Here is a 16,806-nt window from a genome sequence, read left to right on the forward strand (position 1 = left end):
CAGAGGAAAAAGTCAGACCTTTGCTGCTGATGAGTAATGCAGCCAGTTTGAACATGGCCTCCGTGAAGGCCTCAGGCTGCGCAGAGTCCAGAGCCTCTCCCATCTGCTTGATCATCAGCCGGCTCAGATCGGACTTTCCCTTAACTGCCTGGACGAAATGGATCATACCGGATACCTGCAAGAGAAAGAATGCATAACATTTTTTATTTATTATCTTTCAAGCAGAGAATCAGACATTATGACAAAAAGTTGTCCACTCGACAATTGTCCGAGACAACACAGCTGTTCTTAAGCAGCCACTGTTCTAGAATACACATCTGCAGCTCAGTTAGATGATAAGGCTAAAAGGCTGTACCATTTCGTTGATTCTAGCTATCTCTATGATCCCTTATTTTAAATGTCCATATGGCACATCACTGTTTCTGTAATAACTGTATGTTTATTCAAAACAATATCATGAAATATTGGCTTGGTCGGCAATTATCAGCCACGATCAAATCACTGTTTCATACTAGCTCAGGGGCCATACAACAGATGAAAGTATTTGGCTGTATCAGGGCCCAGAATAGATGATCAAATAGAGGTGAGGGAGCTGTAATGTGATGCTGCAAGACCCAGTCATCATCAGCCATAACAACTGGTATGTTTAAGTGGTTTTACCTCTCCAGCGTATCTGTTCCTGAGGTTGAGGGAGGCCATGAAGTTCGAGTAGTCCTTCTTCACACAGGCTGGCCTCTCAGTCAGCTGTGTGGACTAGAGGTAAAAGGGAAGAATTAAATGAAGTTTGTGACATTGTCTGAAACCTACACTGGTAAAAACTCAATTACATAAAAGGTTTGCTGATGTATTCTGGCAGAAATGAATCTCTGTTCTTGAGCCTGTGTTTTTCTTGACCCCACAACAATGATCTTATCCTGGTAACCACAACTCTGAGTCTCATAGTTTTGTAGAAAATTCTTCTTTGCTCAGATCAAAAGCCTCCGATGACTAAGATGGATAATGGTATCAGAGTTGGACTGATAACCAGTGATTTATTAAACCAATAAAAGCCTGTGATCTAATGCCAAAATTCACTAAAGGAAATATGACACCATTAGATCTGGGACGAATCAGTTTTGAACTTGAAAGGAGTTTGGTTAAGCCATCTCCTGATTGGTTGAACAGGCAACAGCAGAGACAGGGATTAGCTCATAACCAGAAGGTTTGAAGCTCAGTCTTCAGTTGGGCTTCGGGGCCAGCTCGGGTTTATCAATTGTAAAAGAATAAACTCTACTGGACTGAACTTTGACCATCTCCAGTTAACAATTGAAGACTCCAGTAGGAATAGAGTATACGTGTTGGAAAAGAGGTCTAGACTTAGAATCTGGCCCAGTATTCTCCAACAATATCAGATTTAAACTAGCGATTAGAAACACATTCCAACAATGAAGTGACATTTATTCAAACTAAATTACTTTTCAGTCTCATTATCAGGCTCTTCCACTACAAACAGATGCAAGCATTAAATCTGGATCATGACCCACCCCCAGAGTTGTGCTGTATCGGTTATAACCGGCAAAGTGCAGGATGCTCTCAGTGGCCATGGCCAGGCCTGTGTGCTGGGAGAGACCCGACACCCAGTTCTGATATTTGTTCAGATACTCCTGAAAGACACCATGCAAAGTATAGCATGTTAAAAACAAACTTTTTTTAAAGGTTTTTGAATCTGTGAAGGTTTTGAATTTTCCAAAACACACTGTTTCCAAGTAAACGATACCTGTAGATGGGATTTGGTCACAGATGGAGCCCACTTCATAGCTTCTTTAAGGATCTCCCCACAGCGAGCAGCGAAGTCCTTCACTATGCTCTGCAGGTAAACATACCATACGTTATATAAGTGTGACAAAAGAGACACCTGAATGACACTGTAATTACTAATTCTGTATAAAATAGCATTACCTCTCTGGCTTCATATGTATCTGGGACGGTGATTCTGTAAGGCGTGTCTGGAATGTCGTAATAGGGTGGATCTTTGTGAATGTCCTGTAATGAAGCGTAAACAATTACTAACTATTAAGTTATAATGTCACCTTTTTACAAAGCCAGACAGTTGAGGATTTTTGGGGGCCGATTCCAAATCCGATATAAGGGAGTAAAAAAAATTTTTTAAATTTAAATTTTAAAACGTTAACTTTATTATAAATAGCTATGAATAAAAAGAAAACCCAATAACAACCAAATATATCAACATTGAAAATAAAATAAATAAATAAAAACAAAAGCACATTTTCTCCTGCATTTTTCATTCTGTAAAATAAAAGTTTTTAACATATTCACATATCGGGAAAAAAACTCTGATACCAATATGTCTGTAAAAGGCTCATATCAGCAAGGTTTTACACAGCCAACTGATAAATCTGTCATACTCTACTGTATACACATAAATTATTACAAATATAAAGAAAGGGAAAAAGAATAAGGTTTAAGTATACTCTCAGCAAGCATTACTTACTGCACTGAGCGAGACAGAAAGTGTCTGCAGGATGTCCAACATGGTCTTCAGCACTCGGCCACTCCACAACAAGTGGGGGAAACTGAGGAGAGAGAAAACACTGTTTACACGACTGTGTATGAACCTGCATTTTAAACTATTCATAAAATACTAATGTATTATTCTATTCTGAGTAACTAGGCATGTGCGTCAGTTAAGGGCGATATATCAAAGATACTCAATGTATCACAGCTTGTTCCACATGCGATGTATAAAATGACTATATCGAGACCATTGAGTATAAATTGTCACGTGGATGTTTTAAGCCGTCAGCATGAAATTCTCTTTGAGTTTCGCTTGTCTCTTCTCATGACCCTCTTACAGTAAACTGCTCCCTCCCCCGCCCATCCAGAAAACTCTCCTGTGCAAATGCATATTTTTGTATCAGGAGAGGAGGGAAGAGAGCATGCAGAGAAAGAAAGAAAGTGAAGAGTTCCAGCAAGTTCACAAGAGTTCAGAGACGGTTATCGACAGTTAGTTCATGTTCTCTGTGAACGCTGAACTGAACTAATCAGTTTACAAATGATGTGTGAATGACACTCTGTGTTCACACTGTTTACACGTACACACTCACACAGGCTCACTCCGCTACACAGTGATGCGAGGCTCGTTCACTTCAAGTAGCCGATCAGTGAAGAACAGTGGAAACAAACAGTGAAAAAACAGAGTTCCATCAATGATCCACATTGCTCAATGATCAGAAGGTAAGCCCCGACATTTATATTGGACTCGAAACAAGGTAATTTAGACCGTGCTTTAAGCCTAAATGTCCGCTGATATCTTCCAACGAGGTACATTCAGGGACCGTTGGAAATGCTAAGGTCCAATAGCTTAGCCACTTCATGCCGACTTTTATGAATATAACATTTGTACAGTGATTTAGAGGTGATTTCAAAATATCGAGATATATATCGTGTATAACAATCTAGCCTAAAAATATTGCAATAAATGCACAAAGCCATATCCCGAAGACCTAGCGTCAGTGCACTCTCACGTTTCAGCCAGGCCGGACAAATATTTGTCAGCCACTCTGCGGATCCTCTTGTGGATGTGGTTGAAGTTGACCAAGAGAAACTGAGCGTGACGTTCAAGCTCCTCCTCATGGGCTTTGGTCTTTGCCTGAGAATATGACACATTCATTAAGATACACATTGTTATGAAACACAGGGTCAGATATGTGATCTTGATGGGATGTGAGTTTTACACAAGTGAAAACATCTCTCTTACCTTATCAGCCATCATATGCAGGAAGACCTCGAAAACCTTGTCACTAACAGCAATCACACACTGCATCATGCCTGAAAAGGATTTAATTCATATTAATAAACAAGTAACAACGTGAGTTTCATTTATTTTTGGCTTCTGCTTACCAGATTTATCCTTCTGTATTGCTCTGTCTTCAAAGTATCGAAACATGACCTGAAAACGATCAGAGTCCGGGGAATGCAGCATCCTGACAATTGATGAGAAACACAACAGCATAAAGGTTAAACTCACAATCACTGAACAGTCACAAAAGGTAACGTATACTAATAGACATCATGTTTATTTACCTCATGTACTCCAGTCTGTAAACTGACAGCAAATATGTCGACATGGCAAAGTCTAATTTGTTGATGAGTGCAGCCACCTCAGGAGGAGGATCCAGAAGGTTGATGATTGTACTTCGCAAATCGTTCAGCTCCGCCTACAGATCAACATTGGACCATAAACGAGAGAGTCAGAAGATGCACTGTGAGTGTGTTTGAACATGCGTGAGAGTGTGTTCTCATACTGGGGTGACGGTGTCATTCTTCAGTGCAGAGTTGTACTGCAGCTCTGAGCGTAAAGGTTCTCCACTGGGAAACGTGAGCAATGGGGATTTGGTCGCAATCTCACAAACTCCTTCGTACCACTCCTCTGGCCACAGACCTGACGATTACAAAAGGAGCAAAGGATGTGTTTGGATTTTCTAACACATGTTAAGTTAATATTGCAGTTGAAACAGATGAACAAAATTATCAGTGAGAAAGCTCTTTGTACCTGAACCCTCCACTGCAAATCCCATGACAACAGAGTAGAGCCAGAAGTCCCTGAAGAGCTTCTGCAGACGTGGCTTTGCTTCCATAATCGGTGGCAACCTCTTAGTCAGCTAACACCAGAAGAAGAGAGATAATAGATTAAAAAAAATTATACATTACCGGACAAAATCTGATTGGGAATAAAGGTAAAGAAGCCACGGTGATGTAAGATAAAAATGCTGTAAATATCCAAAACACTTACGACTGCTATAACTGGAACCAGGACACCAAGATTGCCGGCACTGCTCGATGCCTGGAGAGACAAAGGAGTCAAGCACAATTGAGAACTGGAATGTACCACTCACACTATCAGAGAAAACTAAACAAATCCAGGATGAAGAAAAGATGTCAAATGACTTTTCACTTATTATCAGCACGATTACTCAAACTGCTTTTGTAGAATAAAATCTGTGTTAAGTCAGACAAAAATGATGATAGATAGAAGCAAACTATCAAAAAAAAACTATTTCCCCAACATTCTTCAGTAGACTGTCCCTCATCAAGAGGTGATCTCTCAGAAGTCAACACAAGATCATATTATGTTCATAAGTTATCACACAATTGATTAGATCTAGATACGAGAGCAGGAAGTTAAATGAGCACATGAAATTTCGTACTTGAAATACAGACCACCTGTGTGTGTGAGTGTGTGAGCGTGTGCGTGTGTGTGTGTGTGTGTGTGTGTATATGCGTGTGTGTGTGTGTGTGCACACCGTACCTTCAGAGCTGGACCTTTGTCTGTTGCTCTCTCGCTGGCCCTCTTCCCCTCTAGGCCCAGTTGTACAAAAAGCTCCAGGAGGTTGACCAGCAGGTCGTCGACCATCTGTTCAGCCTGAACGTTCGCTGCTATGTTACCCAGAGCATTTATCACAGCCAAGGAACAGTGTCTATATCGGCATGAGGGAACATTTCATTTATTACATGTTCAGGACAAACAGTGAATGGATCTGTAGTCTATGAGCAGGAACATGATATTTTTATATTATATATTAAATTAAATATATTATCATATTTTATGTGGCACTTTCTCAACAACACTAAAGAAATGTAAGTGTTGTAGTCACCTGTATCCATGGTCCTTGTAGTCTTTGTTAGAATACACCATGGAACTGGCCTTGACACTGATCTGCTGGAACAAATTCCACACCTCCTGGTAGATGTATTGCTAAGAAGAAAAGAGGGGAAAAAAATGTTATTTGTGTTTTAAAACTGGGGATTGAATCAGCTGCAACTGACAGAGATATAAATATTTACATTGCCCGTGATGACCATGCAGCCAAGCTGGTCTATGATAAGCACATCGAGCTGGGAGGGGGGCTGACAGAACTTCTGCTGTAGGATCTGAAGGATGGGCTCCATAACCCTGGGGGTGTCGCGCAAGGCCACGGAAATGTGACCCAAAGCCCTGATGGTGTGGTCGGGGATCAAGTGGGCATCCCTGGGGGAGAGAGGGGCGAGGGTGTTAATTAATACTTCAGTCAAATGAGGACTTTTCATTGTCATCGAAGTCAGAAGGACAGGATGCTTGACTTACTTGTCATTTTCCTGAGAGATGTAGAGACGGTTAGACAGGCTGGCGAGGAAAGCTTCAACGATGACACTGTCCATTGTCTGTCCTGCTTTCAGGCACCTGAGTACAGAGGAAGATTTTGTATAGAAAATGCTAAGGCTACATTAACGCCACTGCATTTTAAAACACATCACTGCTATGTCTACACCTGCTGTCCACAAAACTCAAGAGTTTTCAATCCATAAAAACAGAGACATCTGGAGACTCTGCTGACACCATTTTAATTAAAACTCGCTAAATGTTTTAGTCTGGATGGGCAGAATCTTAGACCTTTGGGATCAATGACACAATCAACTGCCTTCCCTTTCCTGATTGAGTCTCATCAGCAACATCTTGACAACCAAAACATTGCTAACACTTACTTTCAGTAACAGTTTCGTCTCTTCATTAGTTCTAGAATGAAAATCCTTGCCATTACTGTCCACCATTGCTTTTCCTGGTGTTTGGTATTTTCTGCTACTAAGCAACTAATTGCAGAGTAAAGAATCTTCTCCCTGTTCACACTGACATGCCCGTGTTCAGTGTACGTGAATGGTCATACGAGTTAAATGTTTAAATGTGTGTTAGAATGGGCAGAGATCATTCCTTTAAAAGAGCTAAAACATTTGTCTGAGCGAGGACTGTTAAAATGTTTTTCTAAAAATGTTATACATGTGTACAGATGTAATCTATTTTGGCACTAGTGCGTGTTTGTGAGTGTGTGCATATACTACTGTAGAAAGGTGTAGGTGGGTTTTTTCACCTGCATATGTTATCTATGGAGATGTCCCGTAGCTGCTCGTACATAGAGGGCTGGCTCTTCTTGCTAGCATTGGTGTTGAGGGTTGACTGGGAGTGTTCGTTCGTCACATGGATCTTTATGTCGCCACCCCCTTTGAAAAAATATAATTTTGTTAGAGAAAAACTGCTATTCAGTGATGGTGCTTGGTGTGCTGGGTGTTCTTTTACCTGGCGTGTACTGGCTGTGGTACTTGTACAGCTTCACCAAAACAGGAGAGGGCACCACCAAAAAGTCTCTCAGTGACAAGGTGACAGAATGAACCACCACAGGGAAGCGCTCACACAAACGACCCAAGCCCTGGACATAAACACAAAACAAACAGATTCGTGACTGTTTGTGATCTCACTTACCCAACCAATATGACTATATAAACATTTGTCATTTATAAGATTAGATGCAATAATCCCTTTCAGCCACTTCCCTCAGTACAACACATGATATATGGGACACACCCTTGCGTGTCCGGACTGAAGCATCGTCATTCTTCAGTTCTTACGCTCTTCACCTCGCTAAGGACACCTCCCCTCGGGCCAACTACTGCTAGTTAGCTCCGTTTTTCAGGCTTCTGCCAGCTCGAAGTTAGCTTAACTGCTCTTGTTGGTGCTTACTTCCATGTAGCGATACAGGCAGTTTCTCAGGTTTTCCTTTGAAGGCACGGCTTACGAAAAACCTGATGCTGCCGTCACTTGCACCTTCACCAAATGTGTTGAGGCGGCATTAGCACCAATCCAAGAAAATGGCAAGCGTTTTTTAATTTATCTTGATTCCAAGGAACAGACAGCGGAGCAGTTAACGCTACTTCTGTTGCACTTTCAAAGTCTTGGTCGCTCTGTGAATCATCAGCAAAGCTTGTAAACTCAGAGTCAGCAGTATTCGTTCCTCAGGCTGGAAATTTGCTGTTTCCAGCAGGGCACTTCTGGGAGAGCAATTTGGCTGCGTTAACCGCTGCCTCGCACAATTTCTGTTGGGACGCAGACTGTTTTGCCAGACGATTTTATAGCTATTGGCATGATGGTGTCAATGATCGCTGTGGTGCCCTTTGGTCTGTTACACATGAGAGCCTTTCAGCGCTGGGCTTAATTTCACCAGCTATGCACACCACGTCACCTTCACAGGAGGCTGATGATAATACCTTCCTGCATGTCAGCTCTTATCCCATGTAGGGAACCCAGCCCCATAAGGAGGGTGTTTCTTCGCAAAGTGGTGGCCACAGATGCTTATCAGAAAAGGTGGGGCGCTCTATGCGATGGCGAGGAAGTGGGAAGTGTCTGTTCGTTGGCTCAATGCCAACTACACATCAACCAACTGGAGCTACTAGCTCACAATACCTTGTCCTGTCTTGTGACAAGCAGCCATGGTCTGATCAGATAAGACAACACGATTGTTGTCTCTCACATAAACAGACGGGGGGGAGACTCGGACACTCTCCATGTTTAAGCGAAATTTTGTGACTATAACTTCTGTTCCATGAAGGAGAGGAATTAGGTACAACACTTGCCTGTCCCGCTGGGCTCGGTTAAGGGCGGCTGTCAAATTGAAGGACGGAGTTGACAAACTTTCATATGTGCGGGCGGGGCCTCACATTAAAAATCACATGTCAGCTGCCTTCAATAGAAGTGTCTTCAGTCAAGACACACGCATGGGTGTGATATCCTATTCATTATTTGTTATACCTCATTCCTCTCCTACAGGGAAAATAAGTTATAGTCATAATACATTGTTTTTTTAACCGACGGGAGGCAGTAATGAGCTTCCTGTCTCTGTAGCCTGCAGGAAAGAAGAAGAAATCAACCAACACAGACTGACTATTCCGTGATGTGTTCCAGGCAAACAAAAATCACCCAAATCGTTATGCGTACTCGTCATATATCTCTACGTGCTTTCCTGAATTGAAGAGGTTGTGAACAAAGTCAGTTTACAGAATTTGAGAACCAACTAAATGAGCAGAGTATGTACTTTCATTACACAGTGGATGTCAGCTGAATCAGTGTGTGAGTAGATGTGGAAACATATTTGCGATCACATTGATAAAAGAATGTGGCTACATCTGTCCCAGACCGCCTCTGAATGTTTTCTAAATGATCGCATCTCAAACGCATCCTCAATGCACCTCGGATTCACTCGCACCTGCACTTAGTGCTGTCCACATGTGATCATTCAAGACACTAAGTATGAACAAATAATCTATCTGTGCGAATTTGTATGCACATGTTTCTTTCCCATCCTTTTGTCTGGTTCTTAAATGGTTTCGGGCAAGAAAAAATAAAACAAAGACCAGCATTAAACTGTTACCTGCAAGCAGCAAATGAGGAGGGGCATGTGAGCGATGATGACCTTACTGGATGTCTTAGACTGCAGCTTCTCTGCTAGTTTGGTGCAAAGGTTCTCAGCTCCTGGTGAATCAGGAAAATTCAGAGATTAAGAAGAGAAACTTTGCAGAGGCAATTTCTCAGACACATAACACCCATAGTGAATGAGCCACCGTCTCACCCTGCTCCTCAGTAACAGCCCACACCATGAGGTCCACACAGGCAGCGTTGGCCTGGCAGCGCAGTTTGAGTGGACTCAATTCACTTTGGAGGTACTCGACATCATGCAGGATCCTCTGCAGCTCCGACTGGCTGCTGCTGAACTGCTCCAGCACAAAATCATGGACCTCCTTCACATAGTCTGTCTGCAGATCTGGTGAACACAGAAAATGTGTCATCATTTCTATCATCAGATTTTGAAAAAAATGTGTGGTTTTGAAAAAAAAGTTGATTCTTTACCTTTCAAATTGTACAGGGTGTCTCTCAGCATTTTAAAGGTGGCTACATAAAGTGGATCACTGAAGGTTTTGTAGTAGAGATGAATACCAGGATTCAACTGCCAATGAAGCAACAGAAATGTATCAATGAACCAGTAGTATAAAAAACAACAAACAAACATCTGCTGTGAATTAAATGTAATACCTCTTTAAGTTCTGCCAAGGTGTCATCCAGTGATTTTAAAAACGACTCAGTGACAATTTGTTCAACCTATTGAAGAGAAACAGTTAAACGAATTTTCACCGCATATGCATTGTGTGTGGTCTAATTTTCCTTTTAATATATTCATTCTGCCATTGCAGTAAATTCTGACCATGTGAAGGAGCTGTCGGAGCATATCCAGAGGGACCTGAAATTCTCCAGAGCTGCTTCCAGTGAAAAGAGGCGAGACAGAGAAGCTGGAGCTGATAGTGGAGAAGTAGTAATCAGGGTCCACTGCACTTCCATCGGGGAGGTACGAGCCTGAGGAGGGAAGGAATGAATTCTTTGAGGCCATGACCTTATGCCAGTTATTAATGTTTCCTGGGAGCATCTGCAGGTTCAGCTGCTTCTGCTGAGGCACTTACCTTCAAAGTACTGCACAGAGGGATCAGCAGGTGAGCTGGGGCTCAGGCCTGCTCTCTCTGGACTGGCCTGAAACAGAAATTGAGAAAAATGTAAAAAATGGCCGGACACAGGTCATAAAGTTCGTCATCTTGCCTCTTATATGTCTTTATTATTAATACCTGTTGTGATGCATTTGATGAGCTTTTACGTTTCAGAGTGTCTGACTGGCAGGCCGTGAGCAAAGAGCTTGGCAGGATGGAACGGAAGTCGTTGAAGGACCTACGGTGAGCAGCGTCAGTTTCGTCGCCCGTAGGCAGCACAGGACCAACTGGTTGAGGGAACAGCTTGGACAGTAAAGGTTCGTCACTGTTGCTGTATCGGCCAAATGCTCGGGCTAAGCCGAGCAGGGTGGGCACTGTGTACCTGCACAGATATTCTGAGAGGAAAAGGAGTAGCAGGAAGCAAGAAAACTTCAATACATAGAACAGATGAGTAATATACACATGTTAGCATGAGTGTTTGTTATGTTGATACCTTTATCGTGAGCCTCTGGATACTTGCAGACGTCAAGCAGCAACTGCATGATGTCCATGATAGTTTCCAGGATCTGACAAAGACGTTAGATCATCACATACACATATCAGCAAGATGTTATATATTTGACTCTTTTAAGATGAACTGTTCCTCAGTGGAAATGTATTTCCAGGATCTACTGAGTCTCTGACAAACCACGTCTTTGGCTTTCCTATTTTTTTGATTGCTTTGGTGATACAATATATTAATAATCACTTACTCAACAATAACTAATTGTTTATCATCATATTAGGAGCAAATCGATAATTCTTAAGTCATTATCAATGTTGTATTCTGCATGACCATATTATACAATAACTCGGCCATAAACAAAATGTTATCTCAATAAACACCTAATTACCGCTCAGTGGTAGTAAGTTAGGAGGTTGATGTTTATGATTTAGAATAGTTATGTGCTTTGCTCAATATGAGCCTAATAAGGTAAAAAAAACTGAAAACAAGAGGATAAGAGAAAGGTTATCATCTGAAGGGAAATCTGCTCTATCTATAACGAAGATAATTCTACTTGTGCTGACTTGTTTTTCTAACACTTAATGGAAAACGAACCTGTGCATCTCAGTAGGCCTCATCTTTTTACTTTGTTACTTACAGAGGTTTTTACTAGAGAGGATTTATTAAGTTTGAAGAGGAGGTAGGAAGCAACTTGGGTTATTAAGTACCAAGCCACTGAGGAATTATTTACGAACAAGACCTCACTTTAGAATGAGGAACATATTCTCAGTTAGACTTAGAATGACTCTTCATGTGATTCCAGTACATTATTATGCCTATGCTGGACAAAGCACTTCAAGTTTTAATTCATGTACAACTTCTTAACTTACTATCAAAAAGAAGGGAACGTGTTAGTTATTGGCCTCATAGTTGTAGATGATTATAATGCAAAGTAGAGCATTAACAAATACTTATATCAACAAATAAAGGGTAAATATGTTCCGAATATGCATGTAAATAAGTGCACCTCAGTATAAAGTTTTTTCACTGTTTTATGTAGTGACCCTTTCCAACTCAAACTTTCAGATCCTACAATCGGGAAATTCATAATATCAAATGAAAGTTAAAGGTCCCACAGTCACATATAACCTTGGAGAGAAAACGTAAGAATACATATTTGAGTGATGTGTCAGACATAATTAGAATGCCTGGGCGTAACATTAGTCTGCACAGCTGTTCAGTGATTAATCCTCATGTCCCAGTTATGAACGACTGTTTGTCTCAATTAATATCTACCATTAAAAACACTGGCATGGTCCTGTGATTTTATCTTGTTTATCTAAGACTTATCGAGCATCACTGCATTTATTTTGTCAACAGAGTAAAGATTTACAGTCCGAATAAGTCAAACGAAAATTCAAACCATCACACTTCAATAACAAAGGAAAGAGTTCTGAGGTTACTCATCTCAACATGTCACAGCATGCACAGATCAAGTCGGAGAGACATTTTAGTAGCCTGCCATGAAGTACAGTGATCCCTCGTGCTCTATTCTGTGCAGGCTTAGCTCATCTCAAACAAGACGGATATTTCTATTGATCACAGGACAAACACACACCTGCCCTCGTAAGCTCTCATCCCGCTGAGCGACATCGGAGAGAAGTGTCACAAGACCAAAGCTGAAGTTCTCTGCAACAGGCAGGGTTTCTGTAAAAGAGCAAGTTTACCTAATATTATTCAAAATAACCATAAATGATACTTAGACAGAATGACATTCATACTCACACAGCACAGCTGAAAATTATATGATTGAATGTTATATGATATATTTAATGAGCCCATAGGGTCTCTTCGGGTTTCTCCCTTTCCATTTTTGTGTTATAGCTTTTTGTGCCTGTAAAGGTTCTGCTAAGTCACAAGACTATAATCTTTACCTCATCCATCACAGACAACTCTGCTCCTGAAGAGCCTTAGGTGCCTTGTTTGCATTTCTGGCTTTTTTCTCCCTTCACAGTGTCACCAAGTAACGTAACCTGCCTGATGGCTAGTTCGGCTCAAACTGATAGGGGAGTATTGATGCCATAATTACCGTGGCTACAGCAGTGTTGGCAGCTGATCGGGAAGCATTTGGGTAAAGGGCCTGACATTTTCCACACATATATATTTTAAGCTGTTGACCAATCACATAAGAATGAGCCTGCTGACCAATCAGAGCACACAGGGCTTTTGGGGAGGCTGGCCAAGTCCTTAATGTAGATTTGGGTCAAAATAGGTGCAGCAGCAGTGTGGGTTTGAAAGAAAATATGTTTTTTGGAACACCACAACATGTAAACCTTTTCTAGTTGAGCCCCAAATTTAAATTATGAACCGTTAAAAATAACGAATATGGGCACTTGAATATCATGAGAAACATAAAAATAAAATCACAGGGGTATATTTACCTCTTCCTTTGCGTTCAGAACTTTCTTCAATCCACTGAACTTTAGGCAGCCCTTTAAGCAACCCCAGAAGGTAGGGGACGATAGCATCTTTATGCTGCAACAGAATAACATCAACATACTGTGAATTCACTGTCTGCACAGAAGCACCATGAAGTGAAGCAGCGAGGAGCTGAAATTTTTACCTGCAGGTCTGACTCTACAAGAAAAATGCCCAGTGCAATGACAGCATCTCTCCTCCTCTCGTCCAGCTGGAATACGCCCCTGAAGTCCACAGGGCACATGCATTGTAACTTCTGGACCTGTGGGAGGACAACACACGTTTTACTGCTAAGATGTGGTGGAAGCAACAGAGTAACCAACAGTAAGCTACTTGGATGATTTGATAGATTCCTTTTAAAGAATTTAATTACCCACAGGATTAAGGAGACTCATTGTTCATGTCCACTTCCATTAGCAATTATCAAATGGCCCTCAGGAATTCAGCCAAAAACCTGATTCCGCATTGCATCAATAAGCCAAATGGTTAAGGGCCAGATGTGCTGAGCTCAAATAGGGATTAAAAAAACATCTAAAAAGAGAATGACACCAAAGTTCCAACATTTATCTTCTGTCGCTAAATGTCTTTTAAACAGATGATGAAGGATCACCGGCCATGAAGGGGATTTTGTTTAGTGTTATGGTCAAATTTACCATGGAAGAATATTAACAGCAGGATTTCAAAGACAGTTTCAAATCCGATATGTTTGTAAAAGCCAAAAAGATTTAAAAAAAAAATGAAATTACAAAAAAAATGTATGCCATGCAGTGCCTATTAAATTAAACCTACTAAATACTTCCATAAAAAAACAGCACTGTTTTCAACACAAGTAAATATTTAACAATGTTTTCTTAAGTACCAAAGGCTGTTGACATCCACTGTACAAACTGTATGAAGGTTTGTGGTTTCCCCACTCTGATATTCACTAACAGTTTGTTAAGTACACCCAGCTTCAACTAACAGTCCAAAACAATAGACCTGCAATAACTACTTCCTCTATGAAGGTTATAATGTTACTTTTTAAAGTGGTGTTGAGTCAACTTTACCATGATGGACAATTATTATATGTTTTTGCTGACAATTTATTAAAAAAAAAAAATAACCAAAGAATCAGAGAAATAACCAGCAGTGTAACCAATGATGAAAATGGAGTCAAGAAGGTTGTTGTTTCTAGCAACACGTCTTATAGACTAGTGTGTTCATACTGCTCTTCAAAGCAAACACATTTCAAAAGATTTTAAGTACAGAGAAGAAACACTAATATTACAGTCTGAACAAACATAGAAATAATCCATTTAGACATTACACAATGGGCTCCCTCCTCACTGTATTAATGCAACCATAGCTCTTTCATCATACTTCCTATTTTATATGTTCAGTCTCATTGTGTTTCTCTTCCAATCAGTTCAACTTCTGCCTACTCTTCTGAGGCTTTTCAGAAGCTGCCCTGTGGCCTCCCGTAATCCCTGACCACAAATCCTAACCACCTGAGTAACAAGCCACAGCATTATTCTGACAGACGAAGTTTCAGCAACCCTAAATCAATTCTACACAACTCCCCAGCTCATGCGTCTGTGGAAATTAACAGACAACCACAAAGTTTTCCATTAGCCACTGTTTCCTGTGCCATCCTGTACAAATGTCTGCAGTCCAAAAGGAAATAAGCAGTCAATGACTATACATTCATTTTAAAATAGTACTGCAGTGTCTGTTCTAAACCTGCCTGTTTGGAGTGGGCTGTTCCCTTGTCCTGTGTCAAGAGAGCAACTTTCAAATTATTACTTGTCATAAGTGAGTCAACCTCAAACATGTCTACAATATCCTGTCACTTCTCATTGTTTGTATGCTGGAAGTTGTGTGCAGAGCTTTTTATAAACATCTATGTCGCAGAATGAAGTCAGACAACTCTGTGTTCATCCCACCTGGTTTTTATGAGTTTATATTATTGTTGACTTGAGAAGTTTATATACAAGTTAGATTTATTGACTTAACTGCTTTTTTCCTCCAGAGATAACATGTAGGCTATTTCAGAGGTCTGATCTCCAGACACAACTTTTCAAAATAAAACCTCTGTAATTCTGTGGTTCGCAAATTGAGCGATCCACAGACAGACAGAGAGAAGGACAGGCAGACAGATGTTTGTGGAATTAGTGGGTAGATGGGACATAACGTGGCAGCTCTCCTTCCTTCAATATATCAGCTCTTTCACCTACTAAAAGATTATGTACAGCTTCAAAACAGCTAACACTAGCAGACATTAGCCAGCTCTGAAGTCAGATGCTGCTGGCTCGAGCTCGCTGTTAAAACACTGAAAAGGGAAACATAATTCACACAGAGACAAGATGAGCGACGTGTTGACGGTGTGTTCAGATCCCCAACACGGAGCACACAGGTAGAAAAGCTCTGTTAAAGCCGGGCCTCGGTGTCACCGGCTCTCTGACAGGTATTAGCTCCCTGCTGCTGTAGCTAGCTGTGTCTCCTTGCACCTGCACCGTTACCTTGTCTATCGGCGCCTGCCGGTGAGCCGCCAGCGACCGAGCCAAGGACAGGACGGTGTTGAAGTAGAAGCCTCTTCTTCCTCCTCCTCCTCCTCCTCCTCCATCCAGAGACATGGTTCAACGGAGCCTTAGAGCCGCAGCATAAACACACACATCTCCTCTCATTCGTCCCCAGGAGGAGTCCGCACTGACAACTACGGCAAGCGAGGAGTCCCAGCCGCGCAAAGCAAGGTCACGATGCAAAAAAGGCGAAGAACAAAAACACTATTATGCCGAACAATAAATAAATATGAGACAATATCTATCAAACTGATACAAGTCAAATCAAGTGTCAGTTTCACACAGCAAAAATTTTTTTTTAAATGATCTGTAAATTGCTTGCAATTTCCGAATTAACCTTTATTTTATTTTATTTTATGTTTTTTGCCTAAATCAATATCTGATGATGATGTCCTAAGCGATCCAGACTATACCCATCCTTTGAAGATGTGACCAAAGACCATCCCGAAAGTCAAGGATATCAAAGTCAAACACAGAAATACACTGTTGCAGGTCACTTTACTGCTTAAGTCACAAAGGCATGTTCAAAAAATTGCCTAAGTCATTTATTCCTCTTATGTAACATAATTGACGAACATTTTTATTAGTATGTCAATAGTCATTTATGGTCATAACCTTTTTGCTCTATTTTAATATTCATTGCATTTGAACATTTGTTACACCGTTGTATCTCTTCTCTTTGTCTGCAATTGATCTACAGCCACTGTCTCAGCAAATTCTCCACATTGTCATATTATTATTATTATTACATTATTATATCCCTGATACACCTCTTTTACAAACATTTTCCTATCTTTCATCCATATAAGTATTGTGAATATATTAAATGAAATTGGTATTAGGAAGACATTCACCCAAATACAATGAACCTTTAAATATGTATTAATAAATAGTCTAGCAATATAATTTACATTTATTGGTAGATTCATCTTTATGTGATCACTAAATAGT

The 16,806-nt window shown here is 40.8% G+C and overlaps 1 protein-coding gene across 2 annotated transcripts in view; it reads right to left on the bottom strand.

Moving 5' to 3' along the window:
- pi4kaa (phosphatidylinositol 4-kinase, catalytic, alpha a) overlaps positions 1 to 15,948 on the bottom strand; it is a 29,823-nt gene extending 13,875 nt beyond the window's left edge. For both annotated transcript variants that reach the window (XM_061071576.1, XM_061071568.1), the window contains exons 1-31: positions 15,796 to 15,948; positions 13,443 to 13,559; positions 13,261 to 13,354; positions 12,438 to 12,526; positions 10,829 to 10,901; positions 10,474 to 10,730; positions 10,315 to 10,381; positions 10,062 to 10,210; positions 9,893 to 9,958; positions 9,710 to 9,806; positions 9,432 to 9,623; positions 9,234 to 9,334; positions 7,109 to 7,238; positions 6,903 to 7,032; positions 6,125 to 6,220; positions 5,845 to 6,028; positions 5,655 to 5,755; positions 5,309 to 5,477; positions 4,793 to 4,843; positions 4,553 to 4,661; positions 4,305 to 4,441; positions 4,084 to 4,217; positions 3,901 to 3,983; positions 3,758 to 3,828; positions 3,525 to 3,649; positions 2,492 to 2,573; positions 1,939 to 2,022; positions 1,757 to 1,846; positions 1,524 to 1,643; positions 661 to 753; positions 19 to 175 (exon numbers count right to left, since the gene is read on the bottom strand). In XM_061071576.1, the coding sequence (XP_060927559.1) occupies positions 19 to 175; positions 661 to 753; positions 1,524 to 1,643; positions 1,757 to 1,846; positions 1,939 to 2,022; positions 2,492 to 2,573; positions 3,525 to 3,649; positions 3,758 to 3,828; positions 3,901 to 3,983; positions 4,084 to 4,217; positions 4,305 to 4,441; positions 4,553 to 4,661; positions 4,793 to 4,843; positions 5,309 to 5,477; positions 5,655 to 5,755; positions 5,845 to 6,028; positions 6,125 to 6,220; positions 6,903 to 7,032; positions 7,109 to 7,238; positions 9,234 to 9,334; positions 9,432 to 9,623; positions 9,710 to 9,806; positions 9,893 to 9,958; positions 10,062 to 10,210; positions 10,315 to 10,381; positions 10,474 to 10,730; positions 10,829 to 10,901; positions 12,438 to 12,526; positions 13,261 to 13,354; positions 13,443 to 13,559; positions 15,796 to 15,909 (3,562 nt within the window). In that variant the 5' untranslated portion in view covers positions 15,910 to 15,948. The remainder of the gene's footprint in view (positions 1 to 18; positions 176 to 660; positions 754 to 1,523; positions 1,644 to 1,756; positions 1,847 to 1,938; positions 2,023 to 2,491; positions 2,574 to 3,524; positions 3,650 to 3,757; positions 3,829 to 3,900; positions 3,984 to 4,083; positions 4,218 to 4,304; positions 4,442 to 4,552; positions 4,662 to 4,792; positions 4,844 to 5,308; positions 5,478 to 5,654; positions 5,756 to 5,844; positions 6,029 to 6,124; positions 6,221 to 6,902; positions 7,033 to 7,108; positions 7,239 to 9,233; positions 9,335 to 9,431; positions 9,624 to 9,709; positions 9,807 to 9,892; positions 9,959 to 10,061; positions 10,211 to 10,314; positions 10,382 to 10,473; positions 10,731 to 10,828; positions 10,902 to 12,437; positions 12,527 to 13,260; positions 13,355 to 13,442; positions 13,560 to 15,795) is intronic.
- Between the last annotated feature and the right edge of the window lie 858 nt (positions 15,949 to 16,806).

Source organism: Limanda limanda, chromosome 1 (assembly GCF_963576545.1).
Source record: "Limanda limanda chromosome 1, fLimLim1.1, whole genome shotgun sequence".
In the NCBI taxonomy this organism is placed as follows: Eukaryota; Metazoa; Chordata; class Actinopteri; order Pleuronectiformes; family Pleuronectidae; genus Limanda; species Limanda limanda.